The sequence below is a fragment of the Malania oleifera genome, chromosome 3, assembly GCF_029873635.1.
Source record: "Malania oleifera isolate guangnan ecotype guangnan chromosome 3, ASM2987363v1, whole genome shotgun sequence".
NCBI lineage: Eukaryota > Viridiplantae > Streptophyta > Magnoliopsida > Santalales > Ximeniaceae > Malania > Malania oleifera.
This window is the reverse complement of record NC_080419.1, coordinates 48,340,564-48,367,963: the sequence shown is the minus strand read 5'-3', so window position 1 is coordinate 48,367,963 and position 27,400 is coordinate 48,340,564. Positions and strand designations below refer to the sequence as shown.

Sequence of the window (27,400 nt, the reverse complement as noted above, 5' to 3'; positions counted from 1 at the left end):
ATTTTTTTAGGAATTAAGAATTTGGAGACAAATGACCAAATTCAAATAGGCTAAAATGGTTATCTAATGGTGAGAGGAGGAAAAATTTTATCAAGGAGTTAGATGTAGGGGGCAAGGAAGTCACCGGTGATCAAGGTCAGATTGCCGCCGTTATTACTAATTTCTTTTAGAACTTGTACTTGGAGGAGGACCACTATAAACCGATGTTAAGAGGGGTTAGATTGAAATCCTATATTTGTTGATCAGAAGAGTTGGTTAGAGAGACCGTTTGATGAGGAGGAGGTGAGGGCTTGTTTTTGGAATGGAAGAGGATAAGCCTTGATTTGGATGAGTTTAATATTTCTTTTTTCCAAGATTGATGGGAGCTTGTTAAGGGTGATTTGCTGAAAGTTTTCACTAAACTCTTTGATAATGGGTTTTGAGCAAAAGCATAAGTTCCTCTTTTTTAGCCGTGGTGCCTAAAAATTATCAATCTATTAAGGTTGAGGATTGTAGACTTGTTATCCTTGTCTCTATAAAATTAGAATGTTCTTTTCTAATGTGTGGTTCTTAGTGATTGTTAATCGTGAGTCTAAATCTTGGTTTAGTGCTTCGAGGGGCATTTGACAAGGTGACCTGTTATCCTCCTTCTCATTCGTCCTTGCAGTTGATGTATTGAGTAGGATGGTGCATAGGGCTATGCAGAGGGGGCTATTTAATGGTCTAGAAGTAGGGAGAGAGGAAGTGGTGGTTTCCCATCTCCATTTTGCTAATGATTCCATTTTTTTCCTTGATGATCATAGCCTTTCCTTTAGGAGAATTTTGGGCCCTCTTCAAATTTTTGAGAGGCTATCTGGCCTTAAAATTAATATGAGGAAGAGTGGTTTAGCAACTTTGATTGTGCCCATAGGGCATGTCAAGGAATATGCTATTGAAGTGGGGGTGTGGTATTCTAGATTGGCCAATGACCTATTTAGGGCTTCCTTTGGGGAGAAATCATAAAGCAATAGATTTTTGGAATTCAACAGTGGAAAGGGTGACAAAGAGGTTAGATGTTGGAAGGGATCTCTTTTCAAGGGGAAGAATAACCTTATTCAGGCTTGTCTTTCTAACATTCTATTATATTTCTAGTTTGTTTTTAAGATTCCAATGGAGGTTGCTAGCATGCTTGAGAGAATTACGAGAGACTTTTTGTGGTCTAGTGTGGGGGATCACGGAGACCATTTAGTTAGTTGGGTTATGGTTTGTAGGTCAACAAAGGAGGGAGGGCTGTATTCAAGCTTGTCTTTCTAACATTATGTTATATTTTCTGTTTGTTTTTAAGATACCAAGGGAGGCTGCCAGCAAGCTTGAGAGAATTATGAGAGACTTTTTGTGGTCTAGTGTGGGGGATCACGGAAACCACTTACTTAGTTGGGTCGTGGTTTCTAGGTCAAAAAAGGAGGGAGGGCTGGGTCTAAGGAAGTTGGTGTCTAAAAGCACATCTATTTTAGCTAAGCTATGGTGCTTCCCTCTAGAAGAATCATCTCTTTGGCATAGAGAATTCCGGTTGGATGAGAATGGGTGGGATACTAATGTTAATTTAAGATGTTCTTCAAGTAGTTCATGGAGGTCTATATCTCAAATTTATCCGTTGTTCATCCCTTATGCTAAATTTGAGGTGACATGTTTTTAGAAAGACTCTTTGCTGGGCAAGCAACCTTAACATCTTCTTTACCTTGTCTCTTTCGACTTCCTGGGCAAAATAGAGTTATATCATTCTTTGGATTTGAGTAGCCCATTGGCTTCCTGGAATCTCCATTTTAGGAGACCTCTTAATGATAGGGAGTTGGTGGAGTTGTCTTCTTTTTTATCTTTATTGAATGAGAGTAATATTTCTTCAGGGAAGGATGTTCAGTCTTGGTCTTTGGATCAGTCAGACGTGTATTCTTGCATGCTTTATATATATATATGTATATATATATATATATATATATATATATATAAATATATTATATGAATTCTTGACGCACATCGATTCTTATTTCCCACTCTATCATATCATCTGGAAGGCCAATGCTCCCCCAAAAATTAAGGCTTTCACTTGGTTGGTTGTGCTTAATAAAATTAATATTAATAACTTGCTGCAAATCAGAAGACTTTTGAAGGTTTTCTCTCCCAATGTATGTGTGCTTTGTTATTAAATTTTTGATACGGCTTCTCATCTTTTTTGCACTGTGAGTTTTCTTGGAGAATTTAAATAAGCTTTCAGGTATTTCAGGTGAGAGCTGGGTATGCCCGTCTTTGGTGGGAGAATAGTTAGCTATTTTTTTTGCACTTTCTGGAAGAAGAAAAGAAAGGGCAGGTCTATGGAAGTTTGGAATACTAGCAGTTTTATGGGGGTTATGGTTGGAGCATAATGCATGCATATTCACTGGGATGAAATTAAATTGGGCGCTGGTTTAAGATAAAATTCAATATTTGGCCTCACCGTGGCGCGGTTGCTTTGGATTTTTCAGAGGAATTAGTTTTCATGAGTTACAGAGAGATTGGAGGAATGTATTAACTTATTGATCTTATCTTTTTTATTAGCTGTTTTTCTGGACTGTTCCGACCCTTTTCTAGGAGGTGTCTCATTCTCTCTCTTGTGAATTCTCTTCCTATTAGTGAATTCTCTTTTGATCTTATCTTTTTTATTAGCTGTTTTTCTGGACTGTTCCGACCCTTTTCTAGGAGGTGTCTCATTCTCTCTCTTGTGAATTCTCTTCCTATTAGTGAATTCTCTTTTGCTATATATATATATATATATAAAACCCTAGTGTCATAAGCTAAGCTTGTTCAGGGCATTATGCTTGTTTATGACCACTTGCTTGGTGTAGATGGGATGGGTAACCATTGTGTAAATACGTGTGGGTTTTACTTCGAGTAAGAAATTGCCTTATTGTAAAATGGGAGTACGACTCCTTTGCTAGTTTGATGTTTCCTAGTGCTAGAGCTAGAATAGTGTAGAAAGCTCTTTGGAGGAAGTTGAGTGTTCATAAGTGAAATTAGAATAGGTTTTTTGTATTTCTTGAATGAATAATTTGTACAAGCCGATACTTTATACTTATATACAATTGGGTATGCTAAAGATGGAAACAATCTCCTAAAATAATCTCTCTCAATAATAGACAATTTTCTGCATAAATATCCCCTAAATCACTCCAAGACACTCAAGATTTCTACACTCCCCCTCAAGTTGGATCATAGATATTGATCATATCCAACTTGCAGATGAAATCATCAAAACTCTGTTGGGCTAACCCTTTGGTAAAGATGTTTGTTGTTTGTTCCTTGGTAGGAACATAAGTCATACAAGTGGTTCCTTCTTCAACCTTTTCTTTGATGAAGTGTCGGTCCACTTCTACATGCCTAGTCCTGTCATGTTGAACTAGATTGAGAGAGATACTGATGACTGCTTTGTTATTACAATAGAGTTTGATAGGGAATTTCACCGTGATTTGTAGTTCTTCCAAAAGTTTCCGTAACCACAGTCGTTCACATATCCCTTGTGCAACAGCCCTGAACTCAGCTTCAGCACTACTTTGAGCTACTGCATTATGTTTTTTACTCTTTTAAGTCACCAAATTTCCCCATACAAAGGTGCAATATCTAGTGGTAGACCTTCTATTTTCCGCTGATCCTGCCCAATTAGCATATGTGAAAACTTCTACTTCCTTGCTTTCACACTTCTCAAAGAAGATTCCTTTGCTCGGAGAACCCTTGAGATACTTGCGAATCTTGTACACAACCTCTAGGTGAGTCTCCTTTGGTGAATGCATGTGTTGGCTTACCACACTTACTGCAAATGTGATGTCGGGTCTGGTATGTGATAGATAGATTAGTTTACCAACCAATCTCTGATACCTCTTCTTTTCAACTGATATTCCGCAGTCTTCAACTTTCTTTGCTGCTTCAATGGGGGTTTCACTAGGTTTGCATCGAAACATGCCAGTTTCAGTTAGGAGATCAAGGATATACTTTCGTTGAGAGACACTGATACCCTTTTTTGATCTAACAACTTCCATTCCCAAGAAGTATTGCATTTGACCCAGGTCTTTAACTTCAAATCCACAGCTAGGACTTTCTTCAACATCTCCAGTTAGGATTATATCATCAACATACACAATAAGAATTGTTTTCTTCCCACTTTCAGAGTGTTGGAAAAACATAGTGTGATTTGATAGCCCTTGTCGATATCCTTGGTTCTTTATCACCTTGGAAAATCTATCAAACCATGCTCTAGGAGATTGTTTGAGTCCATACAGGGACTTCTTGAGCTTACATACTCTGTTTTCTTCACCTTTCTCATGGAAACCTGGTGGTATTGTCAATGTCATGTAGACTTCTTCTTTTAACTCGCCATTTAGAAATGCACTATTAATGTTGAGTTGCTGAAGTGGCCAATCCAAGTTGGCTGCCAAGGACAAGAGAACCCGAACTGTATTCAATTTTGCCTCCTGTGCAAACGTCACCGTGTAGTTAATGCCATAGGTCTTTGTAGACCCTTTTGCAACAAGATGGGCTTTATATCGTTCAACTGTCCCATCAGCTCTATATTTCACCGTGACCCATTTGCAGCGTACTAGCTTCTTCCCTCTCGTAAAATTCATAATATCTCAAGTTCCATTCTTTTCCAAGGCCCGCATTTCCTCCATGACGGCTTCCCTCCTTTCAGGGATCTCCAAGGCTTCCTGGATATTCTTTGGAATTTTTATCCTGTCAAGGTTTGAGGTAAAAGCACGACACCCTATAGATAGAGTTTTATAAGACATGAATTTTGGAATGGGATGGGGAGTACATGACCTAGTTTGTTTTCTGAGAGCAATGGGTAAATTGATGTCATCAGGTGCACACTTATCAGAAGGAAGCTCATGACCATTTGGATCTATTACCTGATCGGGATTAGGCGTGGACTAATGGTTGCTCGGAGCTATCACTAGTTCCAACTCTCTTGGTGCCTCAAGTATGAGATTCTCTCTATTATTTGATTTTGGCTTCCTTGAGTAAACGAGTATCTCCTTGTTATTTTGTTTGTTTGTCTCCCCCCTTGAGTTTAAGTGGTCTTTTGTACATGACAGACTAGGGAATGGTGTAATGACAGTGGTGTTGATAGACTCAATGTATGAAACAGATTCATTAACAGAGAAATCAAAGAACTGATCTTCACTCCAATGCTCCCCATGAAGAGAGGGCTTTTGGAAGTAAAGAGTGGTTTTAAAGAATGTGACATCAAGACTAACAAACAATTTTTTGGTGACAAGATCATAACATTTGTAGCCTTTCTGAGTAGGAGAGTAACCAATAAAAACGTACTTAATGGCGCGAGGCTCCAATTTATCCCTTTTGTGACCATGAACATGTACAAATACAGTACACCCAAAAATTTTTAGGGAGAGATTGGAGTTGAGCTGAGAGTTGGGAAAACATTCTTCAAATTTTTGGAAAGGAGTGGCAAAAGAAAGAACCCGACTAGACATTCTATTAATGAGATATGTAGCTGTTAAAATGGCATCGCCCCAAAAATATTTTTTCATATTTGTAGTGAACATTAATGCCCAAGCTACTTCAAGAATATGCCTACATTTGCGTTCGGCAACCCCATTTTGTTGAGGGGTATCCACACAGGAACTTTGATGGATGATTCCATTTTCTTGAAGATAATTTCCCAAGATATTATTGAAATATTCTGTACCATTACCAGTACGCAAGATTTGAATGTGAGTTTGGAATTGTGTTTGAATCATGGAGTGGAAATTGATTAAAATATAACGGACTTCAGTTTTATCTTTCAATAGGTAAACCCAACAAATACAAGTGTGATCATCAATAAAAGTAACAAACCATTTCGTGTGAGTGCGATTAAGAGAGTGTGAGGGCCCCCATAAATCATTGTGAATCGTAGTCTAAGGTCTGGATGGTTTGTGCTGGATGGTTTGTGTGTGGATTTTGGAAAGGAATTACGTTGGTGATTTGCAAGTTCACAAATCTCACACTGAAAATCAGAAGACATCTTATTTGAACAAATGAAAGGAAATAAACGTCTTAAGTATTGAAAATTTGGATGACCTATCCTAGAATGTCATAACAAAATTTCACTATCCCTAGAAACAGATGCAGAATCACAAATAGTAGTTTAACATTGTTCACTCATATTCGCCTCCTCAAAGTAGTAGAGTCCCTCACACTCCTTAGCACTGCCAATCGTCTTCCCCGCTGATTGGTCCTGGAAAACACAGTGACAGGAAACGAATTTAGCAGAGCAATTGGAATCTTTTGTCAATTGGCTAATGGATAACAAATTGCAAGACAATCTAGGTACGTGTAGGACAAATTTTAGAGTTATAGAGTCAGTGATTCGAATACTCCCTTTGCCTGCAACAGAGCACAAGGTGAATAGGATGAGAACAAATGATAGGAATCGTTCATATGATTAGAGGCACTAGAATCAATTATCCATGATGATTTGTAATGAGAGATGATATTTAAGGCTGTCAAAAAATTACCTCGGTGGGCTAAAGAACCAGAAGGAATACGTGTGGAAGACTGACCCGATGCTTGAATGGTAGAAAACATTTTATAGAGTTGCTCCAACTGTTTTGGATTGAATGTGCCACTTGAAGTGGAATTATTATTTTTCTCACCTTGTGGTTTCTCGACTGGGTTATCAATAGCAGCTTGGTAGCCATGATTTTTAGGATTCTGTCTTAGCTTCCAATCTGCGGGTTTCCCATGTATGTCCCAACAATTATCTTTTGAGTGTTCCAACTTGCGGCAGTGCTCACACTAGGGTCTTCCTTTTTGCGTTTTTTGGCTTGTCCTAGTAGGAGTTCCTCTTAAAATGAGGGTAGACATTTTGGGCCCATTGTTTCCAATCAGAATCGGCTCCTTCAACATCACTTTGCACTGGTTCTCCTCTCGCCTCATCTCCGAGAGAACTTCCCAAATTGAAGGCAGATGACGTCGGCCGAGAATCCTCCCTCGCACCTCGTCCAAGTCTCAGTTGAGTACAGCCAAAAATTTGAAGACTCGTTCATTCTCGAGTCTTTTCTTGTATTGGGCACTGTCTCTAGGGCATTCCCATTCTTCCTCAATGCTCAGGTCGAGTTCTTGCCAGAGATTCGTCATCTCCATATAGTATCGTGACTTCTCTTTCTCCTTGCCGCATCTGCCATAGCCGAGTTTTGATCTCAAAGATTTGAGAGTAGCTTTCAACGTCCAAGTATGTCTCTCGGATAGCATCCTAGACATCCTTCGCCGATGGTAGGAACAGATAGGTCTTGCCGATTAAAGGTTTCATTGAGTTCACCAGCCACGCAGTCACCATGGAGTTCTTCGACTTCCACTTCTGTAGAGCTGCAACGTCGGTTGAGGCGGGCTTTTTCTTCTCGCTTGTAAGGTAGCCTAACTTTCCTTTGTCGTCAATCACAAGTTTGATTGAATGAGCCCATTCACAGAAATTCTTTCTGTTCAGTCTCTCCACTGAGAGTGAGGAGGACGAGCTGTCTAACCCATTCGAATTCAAGGTGGAGGTGGCTTCATTCTCGCCGTCGTGAGCTTCAAAGGTGCTCGACCCTCTGCTGTTGACGACTCCTTCTGCCATCTTTAACTAGGATTATAGAAACCCTAGCTCTGATACCATGAAATCAGAATAGGTTTTCTGTATTTCTTGAATGAATAATTTGTACAAGCTGATGCATTATATTTATAATACAATTGGGTATGCTAAAGATGGAAACAATCTCCTAAAATAATCTCTCTCAATAATAGACAATTCTCTACATAAATATCCCCTAAATCACTCCAAGACACTCGGGATTTCTACAATAAGTCATTGTAACTCAGGCTTTTGTAAATGTGTTTAGCCTACTTGCCTCCCTTACTAAATACACATTGCCTATGGAGGTGTCAATAATGAATTATATTGCTTTATAGTATATCGCATGACTCTTGTCTACTTTCATGCTTGTTTATTGCTTTTGCATAACTTTGTATTTGATGGTTGAGAATTTGTTCAAATGGTGAAACCGTGAAATCATGATATACTTTATGCTGACTAGTTAAGCAAGAGTGATGTAACAAGTGTTGCATGGCCCTTCACAAGGTGTGAAGTGTTCAGCCTGTGACACTTGGTGAGACTTGCTTGGAGATTAGAGAAGTTGATGAGGAGGGATTTATTTTTTTGTGGTTGGGGCTGGTGAAAGGGGTAGTGATCATTTAGTTGTTTGGACCATTTTCAGTAGGACCAAAAGGGAGGGTGGTTTCGTTCTAGGTGATGTGGTGTGAAAAATCCTTGGTGGGGAAGTGGTTATGACATTTTCTTTTAAAGCCCAACTCTCTTTGGCACTAGATAATTTCTAGTAAATTTAGACTTCTACAAAATAGGTGTGATACTAAAGCGGGAGTTAATTTACTTGCATCTTTGGAAAATTTTTTTTCTTAGACCTTTCTTTTTTTCTTTCCTAATATTTGTTATGAAGTGGATAATGGAGAGATTCTTTGATTTTGGGAAGATAATTGGATTGGGAATGTGCTTTTGGCTATTGATTTCCCTCGGTAATTTTTTTTTTTTTTTTTTTTCAGTTTTCGTCTGTTCACAAGTCTTGTATTGTTGCCACCTTTATTTGCAAGAGGATGGTCATTCTTGAGATTTTCATTTTGGGAGCAATGTCAATGAGAGAGAAATAGATGAGCTTGCTTCTTTGGCTATTGTGCTTGATCTTTAACATGTTTGGAGCTTTAGATTCTTCTGGAAATTTTTCATGCAAATTTGTTTTTTTTTTTCTTCATTTGGTCAATGACCGAAACGGTAGCCCCTTTGCCCCTTATTCTCTGTCTTGGAAAGCTAAAGTTCCTTCAAGATCAAGGCCTTCTTTTGGAATGCTTTCCTTGATAAAACCAATACAACAACAACAAACAATAAAACCAAACCTTAAGTCCAATTGGGTGGGGTCGGCTATATGAATCCTTTTCCGCCAATTTATACGATCATGGACCATTTCTTTTTAACAGATTTAGGGCTATTAAATCCTTATTCATTATCTCATTCCAAGTTATTTTAGGTCTACCCCACGCCTTCTATTGCCCCCCACAGTAACTAACCTACTCTTCCTCGTTGGCGCACTGTGTGGCCTACGTTGCAAGTGTCCATACCATTTGAATCGTCCCTTCCTTATCTTATTTTCTATAGGAGCTACACCTAACTTACCTCGAATATGTTCATTCCTTAATTTATCTTTTAATGTTATACCACTCATTTTCATCTCGACAACTTTTACTTTTTGGATATTCTGTTTCTTCGTCGCCCAACATTCTGATCCATATAGCATAGTTGGTCTTGTAGCCATCCTGTAAAACTTCCCTTTCAATTTTAAGGGTATTCTACGATCACAAAGCACACTTGAAGCACTTATCCATTTTACCCAACCTGCTTTAACTCTATGCCTTACATCTTCTTCAATTTCTCCTTTAGCTTGCATAATATATCCAAGGTATTGAAATCAACAAGTGCTATTTATTTCTTCATCTAGTTTAACTTTGTCTCCAATATTCCTCCTATCATTATTGAAATTACATTTTATATATTCTGTCTTATTCTACTTATCTTAAAGTCTCTAGATTCCAAAGCTTCTCTCCATAATTCTAACTCAGCCTCTACTCTGCTCTGCTTTGCCCTTAGTTTCATTAATCAATACAGTATCATCTGCAAACAACATACACCTTGTAACCTCATTTTGAATACTCTTAGTCAGTTGGTTTATCACTAAAGTAAAAAGATAAGGGCTCAAAGTAGATCCTTGATGTACACCTATGATGATAGGAAATTCTCTAGTTTCTTCATCTATAGTCCTTACACTAGTCATTACTCCATCATTCATATCCTTAATGACATCAGTATACCTACTACATACACCTTTTTTTTTTTTTTCTTCTAAAACTCACCATAGAACTTCCCTGATATCCTATCATATGTATTCTCTAGGTTGATAAATACCATATTCAAGTTCCTCTTCTTTTCCATTAATCTTCTTAAAAGATATATAACTTTTGTGGTAGATCTCCTAGGCATAAAACCAAATTGATTTTCTGGACCTTCGTTTCTAGCCTTAATCTTTGTTCAACTACCCTTTCCCATAGTTTCATTGTATGACTCATAAGTTTAATTCCACATTTGTTATTACAATTTTAAATATCTCCTTTATTTTTGTATATAGATATTAAAGTGATTTTACTCCATTCATCTGACATTTTCTTATTTTTTTATAATTGTATTAAATAATTTAGTTAACCGTATAATTCCGTTATCACCTAAGCATTTCCAAACTTCAATTGGAATGTTATCCAGTCCTATAGCTTTCCCATTTTTCATATTTTTTGTGCAAACTTAACTTCGTTAACTCTAATTTTGCGGTTAAATCTCATATTTTTAGTGTTTTCCGCATTTGTCAAATCTAAGTTTAAGCCTTCTAGTTGGTTTTCATTAAACAACTTACTAAATTAACTTTGCCGTCTTTCTTTTATGTCTTTGTCCTTAACCATTTTTCCTTGATAAAACCAATACTAAAGAAAAATGATTTATGTCAAAAGTGAAGAGCTAACAAGGCCTGTCTCTCAATGTTTGCGTCCTCTGATTTTGGAATGAGGAAACTGCTCTTACACATTCTTACATTGTCCCCTCTCTCATGTTCTTTGGAATAGTTTCTTTGGGGTATTTGGTGAAAATTGGGTGTGCTCTGCTACTTTCGAGAGTTTTTGTACTAATAATGTTTGGAGATTTTGGTAAGAGGAAAGATAGGAAAGTTTTTTGGTGTTGTAATATGTTCTGGTTATTATTTGGTGTATTTGGTTGGAAAGAAATGCAAAAATCTCTGAAGCTTTTGCCACTTTTAGTAGAATGCTTTGGAGCAGAGTGGTCTTCCTAGCGCCCCTTTGGTGTTCAGAATATAGATTTTTCATCATGTTTCTTTGGAAGACTTGCATCGGGATTGGTTGTTGTTAGTTTGTTAGTCTTTTATGTACTTTCTTTTTGGTTAGCTGTTTTTCTTTTTTTATGGGAGGATATATCGTTTTCCCTGGGTTTTTCTTTCTATCTTTTCCTTATTGTACATCTTCTTTCTTCCTTTAATATATTTCTTTGTTTATCTTAAAAAGAAAGATATGTTTTAACAGTTTTACCTAGTTTCTAACAATCAACCCAATTTTGTCAATATTTGCAATATTGCAATACGCTTTGTTGAATATTTTGGTCAGCAAGCAGATGAATCTAGGAAGTAGACAATTTTAATTATTTTTATCAAGCATTTGGTATTTGTCATGATGCTCCTTTCATTTCGTTCGTTTTGCATGTGCGTTGGATGCCTTGTATCATTTGGCATTGTTCATTTTTGCATGGATGACTGCTTTTCTTATTTTGTGGTCAGTTTCCTTCTTTATTTTCTCTCCGATTGTGCAGCTGGGCTGGTCTCTTGCACATATGTGCAACATCAGCTTTGAATTAAAGCCTAGCTTTTCTTTTTAAACAGGAGATGTGGAGCATCAACCATGTTGGGTTATAATGCTGGAGGCAAGTTCTATCTTGATCTGTTCAATTAATGCAAGGATTGTTTTTAGAGCAATAGCGTGGGTTATGTTGCCGATAAACGTTCCAAATTTTTCTAGAATACACCTGCTGGCTCCTTTTAGATTCAATGATTCAAAGAGCAAGCATATTTAATGATTCAAAGACTAGGCATACTTTCTACTACCCCTTTCTGGTGAGGCTTTGCTTTACAGGAATCTCTCACTTTCTCTCTCAGGGCTTGTGGGTTTGAGTGGTGGGGCAGGGCTGTTTTGGTGGTGCTTGTGCGTGTGCACAATTGAATACCTGCAAATGGGTGCATCGATGCAGATGCTTGTGGGCTAGAAGTTTCTTCTATGCATTATTTGTTGCTGTAAATAACTGGACATGTCGCACAGTTCTCATAGAGAAGTCAAAAACATTTTACCAAATAATAATTTCTCAACATCATTGAAAAAAATCCAAGTAATATTGAAGTAGACTTGTAAACAGATGTGGGTGACTGCTGCAAATTGTGCCATAGAATGTTTTGGAGTTATAGGCTTCCATAACGGAAAACTGCAGTAGATGGTTAATGCTTTAGTTATGTTAATATAATGTTGCCTTTCCACTGTAGAGTTGTTGACATAGAGGCTAGTAGGGCACACACCTTGGCCTTCTTGTGCATTAATAGTGATGTTAATGGACTGAAAGCATCTTGTATCTTCTCTATAAATCACTTTTTCATTTTCTGGTTAGATTGATCTTTCTCCCCTCAAAAAAATTTATTAGTTATTTATTATATTTGTTTTCTTTAGGTTCTTGATAATCTTCCGCACGATCTGATCTATTCAGAAAATCAAATTTCTCAATGGATGGAAGTATGGGTGAAGAATCAAAATGATGGGTAGGTGACCACGTGGAGCCCACTGTCAGTTTTTTCTTATTTGCAGTATAGACATCTTTTTGTTCTGCATGGTGCCATTGTATTGATTTGCATCATTAATCATTCTTCCAATGATCTAGTAGGAAATATACTGGAAATTCCTCAGTGCATGTCATAAAATGATTGTTCAGTCTCAGGGCTCCTTGTTTTGTGCCAATTGGCTTCTTAATAAGCCGATATTTATTTGGTCAAAATTAAAGTGAACTGGTCATTATTTGGTAACACCGCTGAGCCAAACAATTCTCCTATTTGCTCAATAAAAATTCTAGTTAATTTTTCTTTTTTCTCTCCACACCTCTCGTTCTCTCCCCCCTCTGCCATAATGAATTGTCCATGGATCTGTGATCTGTGCAACTGCTTCCGTCATGATTAGATCTCTCATCCTCTCTAGAGAACCAGTGCCCTTGGCAACAACTACATGGAACTGCTCTTGGTGATGGTTCTTCCATGGGCAGATCCTCCATGGATCTACAAATGGTTGCTCCCTTGCTCTCCAAGTTTGTTGTCTCTTCACTCATGTTAGCCTCTCTCCTCATTGATTTCATTGGTCATCAGAGATTTTTAGGGCCCCAATTGTAGTCTTGATTTTGAGTAATTGGAAGGGAAATTTGAGATATTGTTCTTTATCACTGATTTAGGCCTCCAAGTTGGGGCCTCAATTATGGGCAATTGCATGGGGAATTTGAGGTTCTGATTTAGGGCCTTGAATCTTGGGCTTCGGTTTTTGGTAATTTTAAGGGGAATGGGGATGACGGTAGTCCATCTCCTTCCAGATTGATTGTGGGTGAAAGTTTCTGTTTGTAGACAAGGGTTTCTGATTCATTATGGGTGTTGATTTGTGTAGAAATAATTACTGAATGAGGACTGATGTTCTCCCGTGGACAACAAATTGGGCACTGCAATATTTTGTTGAATGTAAACACAGCAATTTTTGTCCAATTTGTGTTTGTTTTTTTGTTGATTTTCCCCACTTGAATGTGAACAATGCAATGTGTTCGATCACTGAGAAAATGAGAATTTTTTTTATTACTAGTTTGTTATTTATTAGACCATGTTTAATGGTAGAAATACATATATTTTATATGTTTAAACAACCTGATTATCAAACTCATATATATGTTTCGGCATTTTCGTTTAGATATTGTTTTTGAACCAGTTCATTAATTCATAACACTGCGTTTTATCAAACATCCCCTTAGCACCAATTTTGTGATGCAACCTCTCACTTGTGTGCTTGTGTGTGCGCCTATGTGTCTTTGTGTGTGAAGAAGTGAGGGAGGGGGCAGGAAGCCAATGGGCAAACTCAGCTAAATGGGCCGTGAAAGCAAGAAATGATGGCAGTTGTAATTCTGGTGAACAGTTGGCAAATTATGTTTTGATGGTTTGTAATTCTGGTGAACAGATGGCAAATTATGTTTTGATGGTTTGTAACTTGTTATCTGAAAACACTGCTCTGTGGGTAATTTTCTTTAGCAGTCTTCCTTTGGAAATTAATTCTTTTGGCATGTAGTGATTCATAGAAAATTTGGCTTGTAGGGGAATGGATCATAATAATTAGTATTTGAGTTATTCAGGAGACTCCTTGAAGATTTATTTTGCAGATTCTTCCTTGTTCTTCCCCCCAGTTATTATAAAGTCAGTGATGGCTATCATATCCATATTTGGGAGGATGTGGGGGTGAGAGAGGATTTTTTTTCCTATCACCACTGCTCGTCTTTATTGGTTCTGTTTGCTAACATAGTGCACTTATTTCTTCGTTCATGATTGAAGAGGGGGATTTGGTTTGTGGCATTGTGGGATTTATTGCTCAATTTGTTGGATGTTTTTCGGTGTAGAGCCTTCATCTACAAGGGATTCGGTGGTTTGGACTTTGCAAGTTTTTTTAATGTTTCTTGTAAATTCCTTTTTAATTCATTCATTTTATTCTTGTTAATTCTATTTGGAGAGCTAAAGTTCCTTCATGTTGAGGCATTATTTTGTTGGTTGTCTTTAATATAGTTAACATTAACAATCTGTTCAACAAACTCCAAGCCGGAAGAAAAGGTGGCAAGTATGTGGTGTACAAGGTGCAATATTTGTAATACAATATACAATAATAATGGAGATTAGCATTAAAGCATGGATATATATATATTGTTGTGATAATGGATCGGATAATGAAGCTGCACAGCGGAAATTAAACGACAAGTAAATAATAACGTACACAACCAGAACAACAACACAAAGATTTACGTGGTTCGGCAAAGCCTATATGCACGGAAGCAATGGCAACCAAAGTTTCACTATGAAAATCAAGATCTAGACAGTACACTTCTCTAATGATCATCTCCACTCTCAAAATATGCCTAGATGACATATATAGAAGTCCCACGGAGGTTTCCCCCCGTTTGTCCCAACCACCCAACGTTCAAAAATTCAAAATTCAGAAAAACTGTTGCAGCCCAGGCGCCTCTTGCAGGACCTCGTCAACAAGACCAAGACCACCCTTCGTCGACGAATACAGGACTCTCGTCGACGATGCCAGAAATCTGAAAAATTCCTGCTCTTGGTAATTGTTCGTCGACGAGCTTCAGAACCTTCATCGACGAACCTATGCTGTTCCCTCGTCGACGAGCATAGGCTCCTCATCGACGAATCTTGCTTTGCTGCCCCCTTCATGTTTTTCTTTCTTCCTTTGCTTATCAAAACAGAAGTATAAGAGCCACAAATAACAATCTCCACCTTGGCGATTATACGCCCCTTAGGAGAATCTCAAAAACATGAGCTGCTTCACTTTAAACTTTAAAAACGCTTGGTTGGGTATATTTTCCCTTCTATTACTAGGAGACATGGAGTAAGTCCAAGCAATGCTTGAACTTCTCTGAAGTAACTAATTTGGTCAGAATATCTGTTGCATTATCAGATGTGTGTACTTTCTCCAACACAAGTTCACCCGAAGCAATCAATTCCCGAACCTTGTGGAACCTCACATCGATGTACTTGGTTCTAGCATGGTATACTTGATTTTTCGCCAAGTAAATGACACTCAAACTATCACAATGCAGCACCACACCATCTTGCTGTAACATTAGCTCTCTGACTAAACCATTAAGCCATAAGGCTTCCTTTGCAGCTTCTGCAACTGTCATATATTCCGCCTCAGTCGTGGACAATGCAACCAAAGATTGTACCATGGATCTCCAACATACCGGTCCTCCTACAAGGGTAAATACATATCCCGTTGTAGACCTTCTGTCGTCCATATCTCCAGCATAATTTGCATCAACAAACCCCATTACTGAAGGACAACCCTGTTGCTTGCTGAAAATGATGCCATATCCCGATGTACCCCGCAAGTATCTGAATATCCATTTAACGGCTTCCCAATGCTACCTTCCTGAATTAGAGAGAAACTTGCTCACCACACTTACCGCATGCGCCAAATATGGCCTTGTACATACCATGACATACATTAAACTCCCCACAACACTAGCATAGGGGACCGGGACATGACCTTTGACATGTCCCGGATTTCCTCATCTAAACTTGGGCAATCTGCAGTAGACAACTTAAAAAGATTCACTAAAGGTGTACTCACCGGTCTTGCATTAGCCGTGCTAAATCTCTCCAACACCTTCTGCGCATAACCACCCTGAGATAACCATAATCTCCCTGCAGTTCTGTCATGACAAATCTCCATCCCAAGTATTTTCTTGGCTGAACCAAGATCCTTCATATCAAATTCCTGATGTAATAGATCCTTTAACTGATTCACCTTAGTTAAATCCTTTTCGGATAACATGTCATCGACGTACAATAATAAGAAACTAAGAGAACCATCCCCAAGTATATTCACATAAATGCAACGATCTTAATCACACCGTTTGTAGCCAATCTTGATCATGTAGGAATCAAATCGTTTATACCATTGCCTTGAAAACTGTTTCAGCCCATAAAGAGACTTCTTCAACTTGCAAACAAAGTTTTCTTTTCCTGATTCAATAAATCCTTCCGGTTGTACCATGTAGATTTGTTCCTCCAAGTCACCGTGAAGAAACACTGTCTTCACATCCATTTGTTCCAAATGAAGATCGTAATGAACTACCAACCCCAACACAATTCTAATAGAAATATGTTATACCACTGGAGAAAAGATCTCATCATAATCTATTCCCTTCTTCTGTGAGTGTCCTTTTGCCACCAATCGTGCCTTGAATTTATCTCCTTCCTTTTCTGAAATTGCCTGCTTCTTCCTATACACCCATTTGCAACCTATTGGTCTTTTTCCATCTGGAAGCTCCACCAAGTCCTAAGTTTGGTTCTTATGCAAAGATTCCATCTCCTCAATCATTGCTCCCATCCACCTATCTTTCTCCTGGCCGTGCACTGCCTCTTGAAAGGTAGTTGGATCGTTGCAACAAGTAAGAAAGGCACAAGATACTAACTCATCAAAACCATGCATTGATGGAGGCCTGATAGTGCGTCCGGATCTCTGTATAGGAATATTGTCGACTTGCTGGTTTCCCAAGTTAGAGCTCCCTGCAACCACGGGATCATGATCATTTCCGTTGCCCTAAGCTTCCAACCATGGTTCGAAATCGCGGTCGCGGGTAACGTCGCGAAACGGTCGCGGGAGACACGGGTGTTACGTAACGGGAAGCGGGCGTAACGGTCGTGAATTTTTTTCACGCATGCATTACCATGCCAAAATTAAAAAATAAGCATGAAATCCATTAATACATGATTTTTAATGAATTTTGAAGGCTTTCATTCAACCTACAAATGCTTTTTAATAGGCATTATGATTTTTATATTAATTTTAGTGCGCTGTTTACAAAAAAAAGCATATTTTTTTATAGTTTACATTACTTTAATGAGTAAAAAGATGTAGAAATGTAAGAATCAATTAATTAAAGTCATAAAGTTACTAAAAATGAATCAATACTCAATAGACTTAATACTCAATATACACATTACACATACATGAATTTAAAAAGTGATTAATATCAAATATCAATAAATAGTTGAAAATACATGAATACAATATTATAAATTTATAACATAACACATGTCACCACCAAAAAGAATGACGTGGAGGGTCTTCATAATTTGCATTTGTATCTTGAGATTGGGATGGGAAATTATCTCCCCATCCTTGTGGAAATACATAGTTGAATGAACCCAAGTTTGCGTCATTTTGTTGTTGCTCTTGAAAATGTACTAGTGATGAAAATTCTCCTGAATAATGTCTATAAGTTGGGGCAGGGGCTGGCTCTGGGTAGTGTGTAGAAGAAGACTCACTAGATCCTGAGATTCCTGATCCACTGGGATAAAAATGTGAGTCACGAGATGCATAATGTGGATATGCTGGATGAGATCCATATGATTGTGATGATGAACCATCTAAACCAAAGTCGCCAAAACATCGAACCACACCATATGAATCTTTAGTAGAATCGCTAGGGTCACCACGAGCACTCCTTCTCCTGAGTTGTGAAGATTGGTTCCCTGGAGGAATACCCAAGTCATAATTTTCAGGTATGTCATGTAGTCCATAAGGATCAGAAGGATATATATCCCTTCCAAATGATGTCCCTGTATCATATCCATAATTATATTCTACACCGCCACCTCCACCACCACCACTGCCACCCCCCCCAACCCCAGCTCCAGCACCACTATTACCATCATCATCACTTGGTGGGCTCAAACCAAGATTGTCATCACTTTGTGTACGTTCAGGGCTTGAACTTGAATCATCATGCGCGTTTATTGGTGGTTGATCACCTCCTTCTGTAGTACCACCAACCTCTTCATTTAACCAATTTGAATTGTCCTGACCGTCGAGTAGTGGTGTCTCTCTCTCCTCTAACCATTGACTTAAAGGATCATCTTCTTCGAAAATGTAGTCCAAATTGATAGGATTGAAACCCTCTTCAATTTCTCGTTGGCTTCTTCTCATTGTACGTCTTAACTTTAACCTCATGTTGTAATGTATGAAAACAAGTTTTTGTAGTCTCATGTACTTTAATCTATTTCTTGTTTTCGTATGGATGAGGCTAAAGGTGCTCCAATTACGCTCACAGTTCGAAGCTGATGTGGTCTGGCTAAGAACTCTAATTGCTATTCTTTGGAGCTCAGGAGCACACAAGCCATAATGAATCCACAATTTAACTGCATGAATAATTAAAAAGAGTTTTATCTTAGTATAGCGTATTTCAAAAGTCAAATTTGAACACAAAGAGAGAAAATAGAGTAATTCTCCATTATTTAGCTATATAGCCATATTTACCAGGATTTGTTTGTTTCACTGCCTTTTGAGCCAACGGGGTTCCAAAAGTCTCCTGCCTATCTCGATATAGCAACAACTGAAAAAGGATGATTGTGAAATATAATTAATTAATTAGATGTATTAATAATTATTTTTGAAAGTATTACAGAATACTAGAACAATTCATTATTTAATTTAATGGAACCAATACTTTGATTAATAGCCCGAATTTGAGTATCTATATCGGGTACCAACTTGGTTATCACTTTTTTAACTCCATCCATAACTTCTCTAGCAACTTCAGGAGAGGGTGGGGCACCATAAAGAAATTGTGGGTTCAAAAAATACCCTACAATTAAATTTAGAAACATATTAATCAATAGTTTTCTAATGCAACTATGCATAATTTAAAAGTTAAAATAATAATTGTATTTGATTTACACTTACCAGCAGCGTGCAAATTTTGGTGCAACTGAAAACTCCACCGGTTGTCAATAATTTTCCAATAGTCTTTGTAAAACCGGCAATCTTTTTGAATGGCCAACGTCGCCCTATCAATTGCCTCGTATATGAAGCCCATGGTTGGTTTTTCATCACCATCAACCAATTTAAGAACTTTCACCAAGGGTTCTTGCACTTTAATTATATCAGAGGCCTTTTGCCAAAACTCTTTGCCTAAGATAATTTTTTTGAATCATATGCTAGGCCTGATTTTGCCATTCCAAACCTTGAGTTTTTCCAAGCATCAGATGTAAACATTTCCCTTAGTGCTTGTTTATGCTTGGCAATAGTCTCCAAAGCAATGAAATTTGTCACAAATCGAGCGATGGCAGGGCGAAGTAACTCTCTATTATTTGTGAATTTCTTCATGAAATTCACTGTCCATGTGTGGTTGTAAATAAATGAGGTTATTGTTCTTGCATCTTCTAAGACCTTCTTCACGTTACTTTTCTTACCAATATCTTCAAGAATAAGGTCTATGCAATGAGCTGCACATGTTGTCCAATAGAGATTGGGCCTCTTCTGCATTAATAATTTTCCTCCTGCCTTCATTTCAGCTTCATTATCAGTCACTACTTGGACAACATTCTCCTCTCCAATTTCTTCAACCACCTCATCCATTAATCTGAAATGAAATTATAGATTCAATAATTACTACTATTTAATTAAAAACATGCAAGTCCATAATACTATTTGCATATACAATTAAAATTAGAAAATTACCTGAAATAATATTCAGCTGTTCTGCTTGGCACATCAGAGGCATCAACTGATTTATGAAACACGGTGCCTCTATCGCAATAAACTAAAAAGTTTATAATGTATTTTCTAGTTGGTCCTGACCAACCATCACACATAAGTGTTACACCTCTTTGCTTCCAAATTCCAGCAAAAGAAGCTATATAATTTTTCATTTCTTGATACTCTTGCTCCAAATAAATTTCAGATATCTCATAGGGTGATGGACCCTTCACCCCCTTTCCAACCTCTGCAGCAATATCAAGCATAAGCTGCATAAATGGAGAGTCAGCTACATTCGTTGGAATCCGATTATAAATTAGGAATTTTCTAACCGCTTTTCCTAATTTACTTCTTAAACCTTTTAGTAACTTTGTGTTGAGTTTTGGTTGTTTCGCACTCTTGCTTCTTTCTAAAATAGGATCCATTGCCTTTAGTCTAGTTTCAGGGGCATCAGGATTGATCCATTGTCGTCCACTACCTCCAGCTTTTCGACCACTATAAGATCGAACTCCTGCTCTATTGAAACCACTGGTAGCACCACTGCTAGAGCCACCTCCCTCTTCATAAATATTACCCCTTCCAGTTGTTCTTGCTCGAAATCTTTGTCTCTCTTTTCATTGTTGTTGTGATCGCATGCTTTCTTGTCGAGCAAATCTCATACTTTCTTCTTCCAAGTCTTCTTCATCGCTCAAATTCTCAAAATCTCCTCTAATTTGGGCTTCTGCTTCTTCTTGCCTTTTTTGTTTTTCTCTTTTCTTATCAGCATACTGTTGTAGATGTTTCATCATTTGTTCTCTTACTTGTGTGGTCACATTTGAGCATCCAGCTACTTGACCCTTTTTATGTGCCAAGTGTTGTTTCAAGCGTGTAATGCCCCATTTGATTATCTTCCCACATGACTTACACATAATAACATGTCTATTACCGTCTACCGCAGTACCAAAATGCCATCCAATATCCTCACTAGGTAAGTTTTCATTTCCTCTATCACGTGACATATTGATAGACTTAATTTGATGATCTCTACACAAAATATAAAGAAAATACAAAGTTACAACCTTCCTACAATGACAGGAATAATATAATTAGTAATTTAGTAAATATTAAATAATAAGTACTAAATAGTCCTAATTTTAAATACTTATTACGTAAAAATAAAGTATAATATTTGATTAAAAATAATAAGTAATGTTTATTATTTTTATATTTAAATAAACAAAATTATAAAATATTAGATATTTTATTACAAAAAAAATATATTCCTTTTTCTTTAAAAAGATATTTTCATTATTTTTTATAGCTTGATTTTATTTTCATTTATAACTATAAGAAATTAACAGGTGAAAAAGATTTTTGTTCTACTTTCATATACATCATAGCATCACAAATAGAGATCGATACATTACAAATTGACTATTAAATTTTTTAAGCATTTTCTCAGTATATGGATTAAAATTAAATTTTTCTACAAATTCCAATAGTAATTAGTAAAAATCAAATTTATTAATGTATTAACTATTAGGTTAATTTTTTTTTATTAAGTTATTAATTTTTACTTTATTTGATAACTAAGAACAAAAAATAGATGTAAACATTTATTTTACCTAATTTTAAATTTAAGGTTAAAATGATGTTTTAAAACTTAAAAAATATTAATAAACAGGGTCACCCTACTCAAGAAATGGCAAGTAGATACACATGTAACATAAAATGGGTGACAGATGTTATTTAATTTTTTTTTTCTTTTATAATATGAATATTATTTAATATTTTTTCAATAGATGGGAGTGAATATGATATCTTCTTTATCAAAATGACCACTTTGTCCAGCTGACATAAATAGTATGTTAGCCAATTGGTGCCATGAATTAATTTTATTTCTATAAGTTTGGCAAATCCTAAGACTAAATATTATAATAATTGTGCAGAGTATTCCTTTGGAATTCTTTAAGAATGGTGAAAAATAGAGCTCAATTAAGCCTAGATAATATAAAATGCCATCACATGGATGTCTTGTCTACATACATTATTTTAATGCTTTGTTTAGATGGTGAATGCAGTAGTGGATTATTGATATTCAAATATTATTATAAAAAAGGCTTCAATTATTATTGGTAAATATTAATTATTTACTAACCTTAAAAAATATTAATTATATAATATTAATAATTGCTTGCTATGTCATGGAATTAATTTTCATAATTATCTTTCAAAAAATATAATACAATTAAAATATTTATAAATCAAGAAAATTTTATTTTACCTAATTATTAATGATTTCTAATTTTTTACTTTATTAAATTACTTTTTTTTTTTAATTCAATTTAACAAACCTATTTTACAACAAAATATAATTTAAAAAAATAAACAGAATGAAAAGTGCTGTGGTACAACAAAATATAATTTTTAAAAAAAAAAATCATAATGAAAAGTGTTGTGGGTGTTAGAGTGTCTCATACGCTGAGGCCTGGTAGTCGAGTCAGACCGAGAGAGGGGAGGGATTCGAGGGAACTCGGAGGAGCCTCGAAGGAGCGAAGCACAAAGCAGCGATGACTCCAAGCTCCGAGCCTCCGAAGCTGAAATCGAGAGGCTGGCTGGTGGCGACTGCGACGACTGGCGGAGGAAGGTGCCGACTGCGACGACTGGCGGAGCTGCTGCAGACCTGTCGCCGTTGCCGGTGACTCGCCAAGTTGCTGGAAGCCTGGAACTGCAAGTCTGCAATTCTGAGTCCTGGAAGGCTGCGAAGTGCGAAGATGAGTAGATTTGCTCGGTAGCCTCGGTGTGCTCGCTCTCAGGCTTCGAAGCCTTCTTATTGCCGAAGGCCAACAAATTTTCAAGGTCAGTTTGTAACTTTTCATTTTACCCTTTGAATGGTAGATGGGTGTGGGGACTAGGGAGAGGGGGAAAGCAGCGCTGCTGCCTGCAGCAGAAAGCCTTCAGCGAATCTGCGACCTGTCGGCCATGTAACGGTCCGTAACGGACGTTACGATGTGTAACGTTGGAGTATCGGCCGTTACGCCTCCATAACGGCCGTTAGGGCCGTGAATTTTTTCCGAACCGCATTATCGGCCCGTATCGGTTTCTGGCCCTCCGATTTTCATTACGTATCGGCCGTTACGCTATGTAACGGCCGTTATTTAAAACCATGCTTCCAACTCCACCTGCACAACATGTTCATCACTGCCCCAGTTTTATGGCTCCTGTTTCTGATCGTCAAACTCTTGAATACGCTTCACCATAGCCTTCTCAACAAAGACTACATATCTACTGATCACGACCTTGTTTGCCACTGGGTCCCACAGCTTATACCCCTTCACACCCTATGGATACCCCAAGAAGACGCAACGACGAGACTTCGGGTCAAGCTTAGACCTCTCCTCACTAAACACGTGGACATAGGCTGGACACCCGAATATCTTCAATCCGGAGTAGTCTACTGCATTTCCCGTCCAAACATTTTCTGCCACTTTACCCGCTAGTGATGCCCTTGGTAATCGGTTTACCAGAAAACAAGCCATACTAACTGCGTCGGCCCAGCAATTCTTTTGTAACCTTGCATTTAATCTGAGACACTGAGCCCTATCAGCAAGAGTCCGGTTCATTCGTTCTGCCACACCATTTTGTTGAGGTGTCCAGTGAACTGTAAAATGTCTCTTGAAGCCCTGCTTCGTACAAAACTCCATAAACCGAGAATTAGCGTACTCAATCCCATTATCCGACCTTAACTATTTGATTCTCCTCCCTGTTAGGTTTTCCACTTCAGCCTTCCAAATCTTAAACTTGGCAAACGTACTAGATTTGTGACGTATGAAGTAAACCCAAACCTTCCGTGAGTAATCATCAATGAAACTCATGTAATACATATGTCCACCCTTTGATGCAACTCTAACTGGGCCCCAAACATCTGAATGCACATAGTCAAGAATTCCTTTCGTCTTGTGAATGGCTGAACTGAATTTTGCCCTATTTTGTTTTCCAATAACACAAAATCTACAGAATATCAACTGACATGATTTCAAACCTTTCAACAATTTTCTTTTGTGTAGTTCTTTCATGCCATGTTCTCCCTTATGCCCAAGACGCATATGCCACAAGACGGTCTCATCTGATTCAGCATCCACAGTTGGAACTCTACCTACAATAGTCCCTGCAACGTGTAAATATTTTCATACTGTTTCTGCCCTTTCATTATAGTCAGATTACCTTTCCATACTGTTAAGACTCCACCTTTGGACTTATAGTTGAAGCCATTACAATCCAAAGTGTCAAGTGATATCAAATTCTTTCTTAACTCAAGTATATGTCTTACATTACACAATGTTCTTACAGCCCCATCAAACATTTTTATCTTTACATTTCCTATGCCAACGATCTTACAAGAAGCATCATTACCCATAAGAACTGATCCAGAGTTTACTAACCTGTAAGTGTTGAACCACTCCTTGTTTGAAGTTATGTGATAAGAACATGCCGAGTCAAGTATCCAAGAGTTCATTAGATTATCCGACTCCGCTGAAACTGATAGTACATCACCATCCGTTGAATCCTCTTCTTGAACAACATTCATAGATTTTGAAATCCCCTCATGCTTATTAGCATTTCCCTTCTTCCAATCTAGACACTCCGGTTTCACATGCCCCTGCCCCTTTTTACCGCATTTATAACACCGGATTTTCTTCTTCTTCTTGGATTGATTTCGGGATTTCTGATTAGACCCATTCTTAAACTTTCCTTTGCCTCGCTCATTGCTACCCTTTTTCACAAGTCCTTCTCCTTTATCACAAATCTTCAATCTTTGATGAAAATTCAACAAGGCACTTGTTACCTCTTCTAAATCAAGAATTTCTGTTCCCCATGTAAGAGTGGTCACAAGATTTTCATAGGTATGAGTTGAGGGCAAGGAATTTAATAGCATCAAAGCCTTATCATCCTCATCAAACTTCACATCAACTCTTATAAGATCACTTATGATTTGATTAAAAGCATTGATGTGTTGATCTAGACTGGATCCTTCTACCATCTTAAGCTAATATAAACGCTGCTTAAGAAAAAATTTGTTATTGAGGGATTTAGACATGTACCGACTTTCTAACTTTTGCTAGATAGCCGCTGGAGAATCCTCCTCCATCACCCGATAGAGAACTTCGTCGGCCAAACACAAGCGTATTGTAGATGCTGCCTTTGCTTTCAAATCTACCCATGTTGTCTCATCCATTCCTTCCGGTTGAGTATCAAGCAGCGCCTTAGCCATTCCTTGTTGCACAAGAATGTCCTTCACTCTCCTCTGCCATAAACCAAAATTTCTGTTCCATCAAATTTGACGATGTCAAACCTTGCAGAAGACGATCCCGATGCCATAACAACTTCACTCTGATACCAATTTGTTGTGATAATGGATCGGATAATGAAGATGCACAGTGGAAATTAAACAACAAGTAAATAAAAACGTATACAACCAGAACAACACAAAGATTTACGTGGTTCGGCAAGACCTACATCCACGGAAACAATGGCATCCAAACTTTCACTAAGAAAATCAAGATGTACGCAATACACTTCTCTAATGATCATCTCCACTCTCAAAATATGCCCAGATGACATATATAGAAGACCCACGGAGTTTCCCCCCGTTTGTCCCAACCACCCAACGTTCAAAAATTCAAAATTCAGAAAAATTGCCGCAGCGCAGGCGCCTCTCGTTGACGAACACAGGACCTTGTCGACGAATACAGGACTCTCGTCGACGATGCCATAAATCTGAAAAATTCCCGCTCTCGGTAATTGTTCGTTGACGAGCTTCAGAACCTTTGTCGACTAACCTATGCTGTTACCTCGTCGACGAGCAGCTGTGCTGCCCCCTTCATGTTTTTCTTCCTTCCTTTTTTGCTTATCAAAACAGAAGTATAAGAGCCACAAATAACATATATATATATTGGTTTTATGGAAACTCTAGAATCAATGGCAAGCAAGTGGTGTATATGTTGCAGTATTGGCATTATAAATAATCATATTAAACACATTCTATTGTATAGATGAAATTCCTAAATCTGTTAAAGATTAGTTATTATGCAAATATATCTGTTCTTGACACAAAAGGTTTGTTACAGGTTAGTGTGTAAGTGAGGGTATTGATGTCATTTGTTGTTCATTCTGTTTATTGTAAACAGAAAAGATACCTATTGTTTTTGCAGGTTCTTCAGCTATTGCAATATTTCAGCTTGGTATTAGAGCAATGACATGAGATCTTAAACCCTACATTAGCAGTTCTAATCCCACAGCCACTGCTGCAGTCATCTTCATCTCTAACCACCTTCCATGCCCCTCTGCATCCTAGATTAGTTGTGTTTTACATGACTACGTGGACAAGTCAAAAACAGTCAGGCTGGTTGGAAAGCCAACTAGCCTCACTGAACGTCTCTGCTAGATTCATCTGACTGTCTCTTGAGTGCTTTTCATAAAACCAACGCCATAGTCATCCGCAGATGCTTCTGACCCTCCTACCCATTAAAGGACTTCACCATGTTGTTCTCTGACCAACATGTTGTTCTGTACTTCGGATCTTCTTTGCTTGGTGGGGCTGCTACTCCGGTGAGGTAGTCGTCTCTTCCCTTTCCACAAATGAACATCATTACTGATTGTGACCACTGAAGATAATTCTGTCCATTGAGTTTGTGCCCTGTAATGGGCAGAAGATTGCCATCTGATCCTCCATTGCTGCCTGTGGCTGTGGTTTCAGGATGGGAGGTGACTTTGGAGAAGGATTGACTTTGCCGAGCCATTGTCATCCCGTATTCTGTCATCTATCTACGGTTCAAAGGTGGCTTTGATACCATGTTGTTTTTAGAGAAGAAAATAAATCTCTTATTTTTTAATGATAAATGTACACCCTGTATATAATGGAAGGAAGAAAAGTTCCTTTCACTATATTCTGTAGCAAGATACTAATTACCACAAAATCAGGAAACTAGCCAAATATAGGAAACTACAAAATAGGAAACAAGCTAATAGAGATATTAGGAATTTTCTAGTCTCTCTTTATCCCTAAATTAACGTTGTCAACTAATAATAAAATCAGAATTGCTGCAGCAGTATCCCTGAAAATCAGGGATCGGGTATTTCCACATGATAAAAGAAGACAACCACTAAAATTTGAACTCGGAGATTTTGTATTCTTAGGGGTGTCGCCTCGAAAGGGGATATTTATATTTGGAAAGAAAGGAAAACTACAACCTCATTTTGTTGGGCCATTTCAAATTGTCAAACGAGTTGGGAAAGCAGCATATAAATTGAGTTTGCTGTCTGAATTAACTCATATTCATGATGTTTTCCATGTCTCGATGCTTTGAAAGTATGAACTAGATCCGAGTCATGTTCTTGAACGGTCCAATATACTGTTGAAGGAGGATGTCTGTTATGAAGAAATCCTATC

General features: G+C 37.7%; 1 protein-coding gene across 4 annotated transcripts in view; it reads left to right on the top strand.

Annotated features, from left to right (window-relative positions):
- Positions 1–27,400, top strand: part of LOC131152343 (uncharacterized) — a 100,112-nt gene that overhangs the window by 42,346 nt on the left and 30,366 nt on the right. For all 4 annotated transcript variants that reach the window (XM_058104177.1, XM_058104178.1, XM_058104180.1 and 1 more), the window contains 2 exons: positions 11,520–11,560; positions 12,352–12,440. In XM_058104177.1, the coding sequence (XP_057960160.1) occupies positions 11,520–11,560; positions 12,352–12,440 (130 nt within the window). The remainder of the gene's footprint in view (positions 1–11,519; positions 11,561–12,351; positions 12,441–27,400) is intronic.